Here is an 8,216-nt window from a genome sequence, read left to right as displayed (position 1 = left end):
GAAAGTTCATTAAGAAGTGCGATTTCTCTTTTATAAAATGTGAGCCGCGACCAAATATAAACAGAGTTAGGAAAAAGACATTCTTGGTACATTATTTTTCTCTCTGTAAATTTTGCTACATCTTTAAAAATATTAATAGATAAGATAAGCAGAATAAAAACGTGAGTAACTATTGCTATGATGAGTGATGCTTCATGTGAGTAGCTTCTTGGAACATCTTCGGGTGCACATGCAATGGATGCTGCATTTTCACTCTGTTAAAAGGTTTCACATTAAACGACTGCACTAGTTAACAAAATCACAATAATGATCATTTTCTTCTTTTTAATGTAAAAATACTCTAGCATTATTTTAACCATGAGATAACATATCTGATCTTCTCTCTTTTGTCTATTATTGTGTGCTATGCTGTTAATACGGTCCAAAGCTTCAGAATGTGTAGTATCATCACTTACTCCATTTAACGGCAGATTTGTGTTTTGAGGCTTGGCTATGATGCCCAATTGCAAAATCATCTAGGTGGGGTGACCGCCGGCCAGCGTAGCTGACTAGCTTCTTTGTGATCATTTGATGCATCTGAGATTGCAGAAACAGGCAAATCTATGATGGAAAAAGAACTCTATGCAAGGCCTGTGAAACATTGTGTGGTAAGAGATTTGGCACCAACAATTTTTCTCGATATACCAAAGGGAAAATCACTGGCGTCAATGTTTTGATTAGTGTGTGACTTGAAAATAATACTCGATTTGGTTCCTAAAGTTTTAATTACCCTTATTTAAAACGTTAATGGGACGACCACATGCCACACTAAATTTTATAAAACTACGTCACTTTAGTTGACACTCAAATAGTCCAAAATCAACATTGTAAATAGTATTTCTTGAAAAATTCTCTCAAAACACGTGATACGATGTTTTTGGACTATTTAAGCACCAAAATCAAAACAGTATCGTTTTACATATTCCAATGTGAATCTATCTCAGCTCTACTCTCCATTATTACTTGTGTGCTATAAATTGTTTCAGATACTAATGTTAGTCACATTTGCAAAATTTAGAGACTACATGCGACTGAAACTTTATGGATTAAATTAAAACTTACGTGCAAATTTTGGGACTAAATTGGATATTAACTCATCTGACTTGTGACATACATTAACCGCAAAATCAAATGGGTGGACACTAAACAAATGTCAAGCCCTTACAACCTTGTTACTCAGGAAAAATTATAATAGATATGAACAAGGATGACCTTAAACCCTAAACGCAAGAAACAGCCCGTGGCAACCATACCAAATTTAAGAGAAAAATAAATGCCTACCACAACATCATTCGATCGGTATTTATCAATTATTGTAGGAATAAAAAAACATCGTCTTACTGGAAATCAAACTGCTGCATCAACAAAATAAATAGCGTTTCAAGTTTTAGGAGTACCAAACCATATATTATCGTCTAACAAAATTTGTAACTTCTGCCTACACTTTAGAATTTCTCATCTTATAACGTAGTGTACAGTCACAATGATCATAACTTTTCAACAAGCCATACCCTGCCTCATCTTGGATTCAAAATTTGTTGAGCAATTCTATAGAAAAATATGATTTTGCTCCAAAAACAAGATTAAACCAAATATTGTACAAATGAATAGAATTCCCGAAAGCCTCTACACCCGATTCACAGAGCTGCATATCCTCCACTGAGAAAGAAAACTCATGGCTGAGACGTGAAACAGTAGGGAAGCATTGAATGAAACAATCTCCACGTACTCTTGCCTCTGTCTCCAAAACCAGCTCAAAAGTCAATATGTAACAGCAATAAACATAGCATCCAGTGTGGTACGACAACCATCACCACCTTAATTAGTAATACAGTCTATACACACCAAGCCTCGCTGGCATTATCAACATGCTGTAACATTTTGCAGATTAAAATAAATTAGAAGACTTCTTGTACTCAAATGAGTCAAATCACTGAAGACTAAAGGGCTGAGGCTGCATTTAGACACTGTCCAGGACAAAATACAAAAACATTAGAAGACACATGTTTTTGTCCCAAGACATTTTATTCATCTCTGCTGTCTCAATAGTCTGAATTGTATCTTGAGACAGTTACCAAATGGAGCTTTATAGAACTGAAAATATGAATGGAACTATATAGCAATCCATACCATTTCTGATCAGGACCCTTCAAATTGTACTATTTATCTTGGCTAAACGACCGGAGACGTTCAATCAGATCCTTCCTCAGTGACTCAGGAATCTTAGATAAGAAAGCTCCCTTCGCATCTCTTATTAATGACCTCCTGTATCGCACATGCAGTGCATATCACGTCAGCATTGAAATTTATAACAATTAAAATTCCAATCACAATCACTGTATTCAAGTGCATACTTGTCAATTATAACAGTAAAAAGAAACAATTACTAATATCGAAATCATGATGACAATGATGATGATAAGAATAATTCTAACAATAGAACTCAGATTTCAACAAACAGGTTATTTCTTCTCTCCAACGTTGAGAATTGAAACTGTATCCAATTGCTTCGTTGGCTTGTGGCCTATTTGTAAAAGCTGGGTTGTCAAGGCATATCATGAACAAGCAAACCTACATATCAACAAATGACATGCATACCAGAACTGTGCGTGCAAAGCGCAAACAGTCTGCAGTCCTCCTCACTTACTATGCATTTTAAGGCCACTTCTCTGGCATCTATAGTGGTAGTTTGAAATCAATCTCTCATAATAGTTATCATGGAAATGGAATATAAAATTATTCAATGAAGAGTGCTAAAGCCATGTCTACGCAACTGTGCATAACAACCGCAGTCAGGGAATAAGTAATGCAGAATATGGTCAAACATACCTTATCTCGTCTGCACCTGTTATATGACCAGCTTCTTGTGCTCGTAACCTCTTTCTAGATCGCATGAAGTTAAAAACGTTTTCTGTCCAGCCACATGACCTCAAAGCAGACTTGGCTTCTTTTGCAAGACTGGATGATGTTTCGACAGTAATAGTATCAGAATGAAATAGACAATGAATGGTTTAGAAAAGGAAACAGCCTCTTAACAAGACAAATGAAATATTTGATTTATAATATAAAGGTCTCCAACTGGTCAAAGGATATACAATAATGAATGTTAACAAATTTGCAAATAATTGCAAAAGATAACAAAAATGGTAAGCTTGAACATTGAGTACAAAATGAATCAACAAGAGAAGGATATTGTAAAAAAAATTAATGATAAAAACAACACCATTTCAACACATGATAATGGGGAAGGTAGAGGTAGGGGAAGGGAGAAAAGGGAGACATAAACTTATGGAAGGAAGATAGCTAGACCATTCTAACAATGTTAATTCACCATGTTTCCATCAACTGGTAATGGCTTGACAAAAGACAGATCAGATTTAGTACTCCCCCTCCGTATTGCCTAAACATTAAAAGAACTACAAATATTAAAGCCTCACTGGAAAGATTTTTACTGGAACAATGTCAAACCCTGACTAACCTCAATAGTCTAAGCCTAGCTACCAAACTTTAAATCTTTACCATGAAAATCGATTTCAAAGAGTATAAGACAGATATTTCATGTACATCAGCATGTGAGCAAACACAGCATGACTAGGCCTCATTCAAAAAACAAATCATTAATTTTAATATTATTGTAGAATTATTTAAAATAAATAAATAAGATCAAGTTATGCTATATCATACATGTCTTTCAACTCTTCAACTTCTGTTCGAGACTGACCATCATGTGCAAGCAAAATGCTTGAAGTATCCTGTACTTTCCTCTTCCCCAATATTTTAGGTTCACCGTGGCCATTGCTTTCTTGCTTAAAGTTTTCTGGCCCCTTACCTGTTGTTACCGTGCTTCTATTATTGTCTACCGTTGGATCTGATTTGGCAAAATGCATATCAACTGAATGAATATCAGTGGAACCATTTGTTAATGCTGAATCCTTTCTTTTAAATCTATCACCTACGTCAACTTTATTTTTCACAGAGCCATTCCTGGCTGGCAGTGACGGAGGATCTTTCTTACCATTCTCCAAAGAAACTGTGTCCTTCACATGCCCATTAATTACCACAAGCTGATTCTTAGAAATGTCCACTTTCCCATTGACAGTTGCAGGAGCAGGACTTCTCTTGGAAGCAGAATTTCCATTAATGTCAAACTTCACTCTTGAGCTAGAAGGCCCTTTACTAATTTTAGATACCCTTGGCATATCCTTCCAAGTAGATTGCTCAGAATTTGATTTTGAATGCACTGCTTTCAATGGTGCCTCAACCTTCGCACTTTCAGATGCCTGACTCCCATTGGAGTGATGAGGCTTTACGCCGTTGGAAACAAGAGAATCATTAACTAACGCTGGCCTTTGAGTAGTTCGAGAGAAAAAAAGAATATAAACCTTCTCTGACAAAACTTCTTGCAAACTTGCAACTGTTACACAAGAATCATCACAACAATACCATCGACCCATTGCATCCTGTGAGCATATTAAAAAAATCAGAGGCTGGCCACAATTGAATGTTATCTGAGAATTACTGAAGTGGCTGCATAATTTGCACACAGATTATCAGCAATCTACAAACCTTTATGTAGGCATAATAGTGACCAGACTCCGGGGAGTAGCCTGAATGCACAATAGTACCAAAAAGCTTATATTCTGGTAGTGGATCCTGCATCAATATAACTATTAGGAAGGGAAGAACCTATATATAAAGCTAGAACAAAAAAGAACAGAGAATTTAAATAAATAAAAGAGTACAATATTGGCGATATAGCAACAGTCATCACCCTATGTTAGGAAAAGTACGGAAGCTTTCTTTTTACTGCAAATGGTTCTCAGATATGTAATATTACAGCATAGTTTATGTTAAATTAGTTTAGAACTCATAGCCTAGCCACATTTTATAATCAAGCCTCAGCACAATCTGCACAAGCAATGTATGAGTTTGGAATAAGATTTTCACATTTCAAACCTCTATTCTTAAAACCTTCCATGCTTTCCATGAATTACAAACTGCTGAATATTTTGAACTAAGGTATTGTTTGAGATTTTATTGATGATGGAAGGGACTACTAGCTAACAATGGAATAGAAATGAAAGGCAAAGCGTCAACCTCATGTTTGAAGGGGTTAATGAGAGGAAGTGAATAAATTATACCCCACAATTTTGAGGGACAAAAAATGGGGAGTTTGATTGGCAAGTAGCAAGGGCGAGAAGCAGCAAACTTCCCTCCATTACTCTTCAATCAAACACATTCTAAAGCTTTTTCTTTCTTGGTAAATGGACACGAAAGGAATAGTAGTAACATGCTCTATAGAGGAGTATGTGTATCACGCTGTAAAGCATGTCTAAGATCACTCCACAGTTCAATCCATTCCATGTACTCACAAATTTCTCACATCATGTTTAGCCATTAGGTTGGCTAGAGTGTTTGCTGTTCATCGTACCAACTTGATTTCAATGTCCCAATTCCTTTGCAGCACTTTATGAATATTGTTTATTAAATCCCTGTTATTTGCGTTGATAAATGCCCCACCTATGCCAAGTGAAATGTGTCTGGGCTACCAGTTTCACATATCACTATTTTGAAGCCACATTCCCAGGCAAGAATAAGGCCTCTCCATAAAGCGAAGAATTCATAGCGCAATATGTTTGAAAAGTGAAGAGATCCAGAACATCCCTTCACCCAAGTTTCACATGCATATCTCAGAAGTTGGAGAGCTTTTCTTTATCATAAACACTTGCATCACAATTTATTTTAACTGAATTAAGAGGTGGAGGCTCCTAGTTGTAGATCAAGCTAGAGGTCAATATCCTTTTTTCTTCTAAAAACATTTTCATTCCATTGCAGATTTTCGAGCTAGATAGACCATCTTCTTTAGAGACCAAGTCTCCAACGGTTTGAAAATATCATTATTTTTATCATGCCATACCCAGCATAATCCATAGAAAAAAGGGAGAATCCTTTACTAAGTCGATGAGACCCACACAGGTAAATACTTTCAAGTTTGAAATGATGGTCTATTATCACCAAACAAATAGAAAACAGGTAAATAAGCAACACATGTATCAAGCCACAAGAAAGCATAATAGCAGATTAATGGTATGAGAACTCCGCTGACAATAATAAACTAACAAACTAAGATACACTAATTCCAAAAACTCTGGCCCATCTTACGTATACACTCTTCTTTCAAATCAACACACCTTCACAACAATCCAAATCATAGTCTCCTCAAGAGGAGTATGCTTCCATATATCTAAAACTAATTACATTGATGGAATTATAAAGCATACAATACAAGACCAATAGCATCAAGAGTAGACACAAAATGTCCAAGAAATCTTTGCACTTCATATATTCTATTGAGTTTTTTCAAATTGGCATTGCACTGCAATTACTGCTATTGCATAAAACTGAAGATGCAATGCAACAGATACACATTCGAAATAGCAATGCTGTGGCCAAATTCCAGTTGCAAGAGCTCAGTAAAACAATCCAACCTATCAAGAAATTCAGACTAATCTCTTTCAATTATAAATTTTGAAAGTTGAAACCACATTTCACCCAAAGTATTTCCATTTCATCAAAACCTACATCAACCAGTATCCTTACCCTGTATGTGAATTTTGAAAAAATAACAGTAAATCAATCATGTGTTCTTAGCGTATGGTTAATGTCATGAGACATGAGACAGAGACATCTTTGACAAAAACACATTTGGATAACGGGATTGAGAGAAATGGTTAAAATTTTCAGCATCTCAAGATATTTGTTTATGATAATTTTCGTACTTCCAAAATAAAGGGCCATAAAAGACATGTCTTGGATGATTTTTTAAGCCAATTTCTATACCTCCAAAAAGAAGGAAAGCGAGGGACGCGTCTTTGCCATTTCATTGTCTCCATCTTTTATGTCTCAAGATAGGAACCAAACGCTACTTTAGTGAAACCACATCTAGCATAAACAAACAAAGGGAACAATTAGAAGGCTTAGACCAAACTTTTCCACCCTCAAATCTTTCAGCCATTTTGGGAAGGTATAACAACAAAGTTTGGGAGATTACAGGATCATAAACACAGACTTAGAGGAAACTAGTCACAGATATCGTTGTAGTATGGCCTTAACTTAAATACAAAGTATCATGTCAATGCACCCAGCTACATCAATGTGGGAAATCTCATATCAATCTATTATGTGCTTACATGTATGATCTAACATTGATTACAACTCATAATATCTATCATAGCTCGTCCCTATCTTTTATTTCAGTTCTTCATCAATATCTAGAGAAAGCGTTTAGAAATTTGAGTAACGGTTAAAAGAATCAACATTCAGAATACACGATTTTGAATATTTGAATAAAGAAAGTCAAATTATGATCAAAATATGAACAATTAACTTATTCACAACTAAAAAATAATCAACAGTATCAATGTCAACCTTTCAGTAAGAATACATCTAAACCGCCTAGCAAGAACTACTACAATTCAAAACAAATATCATACACACCTGACTCGCTTTGCACATGAAGCTAGAAAGTAACAAAACCTCTTCAAATGCAACAGCCTTATCAATCTTGCCCCCCAATATGCCCTCAAATCTCTGCATCAATCCAAAATCGAGCAACACACCATTCAGAAAAGGGGAAAAAATCGCTCCCAAGTCCAAAGTAATCCAAGGACAAAAAAAGTAACAAAATTTATAATTTAAAAATAAATAATAAATAAAAGCAACCTAATTGACCAACCTTGAGCTGTATAACAAGAATATTAGGCGCTTGGAGTATACTCATCTGCTTCTTTGCCGGCACTAATTTCTTACAACTAAACAACAAAAGAGAATGCATGCCATGAACGAAACCACAATAGAAACTCAAAGTACACACCAATAAAAAACAGTCCACTTAAACTCTCATACCTATCACATTTGTACTTATTGTTCCCATCTAAAACCTCAGGCCGGAAGAACTTTTGCAATGAATCTCTAAGCGAGTTACTATGGAAAACATCAAGGCTAATATCCATTATCTCATCGACCTTATTCGACTCATATCCACAGCACAGGCACTTCACCTGGCTCTGCAGCGCACCACCGAAAATCTCCTTCACCACCGTTGAGCTCCCACCGCCGGCTCCGTTCTCAGCACCACCATCTCCGCCGCCCTTGCGGCGGAGCTTCTTGAGGCGGAG

The 8,216-nt window shown here is 36.0% G+C and overlaps 1 protein-coding gene across 1 annotated transcript; it reads right to left on the bottom strand.

The window, feature by feature from the left end:
* Positions 1,377 to 8,216, bottom strand: LOC107612985 (ubiquitin carboxyl-terminal hydrolase 25; the record flags this gene model as incomplete). The annotated part of the gene is given in 9 exon segments (XM_021109544.1): positions 1,377 to 1,910; positions 2,170 to 2,304; positions 2,869 to 2,997; positions 3,724 to 3,931; positions 4,055 to 4,499; positions 4,606 to 4,692; positions 7,537 to 7,629; positions 7,775 to 7,850; positions 7,945 to 8,216. Coding segments are annotated over 8 exon segments (1,416 nt in total), but the record flags the coding sequence as incomplete, so codon positions are not given.

The sequence above is a fragment of the Arachis ipaensis genome, chromosome B08, assembly GCF_000816755.2.
Source record: "Arachis ipaensis cultivar K30076 chromosome B08, Araip1.1, whole genome shotgun sequence".
Lineage (NCBI taxonomy): Eukaryota > Viridiplantae > Streptophyta > Magnoliopsida > Fabales > Fabaceae > Arachis > Arachis ipaensis.
Note: the sequence above shows the minus strand (reverse complement) of the source record. Positions and strands in the feature narration are given on the sequence as shown.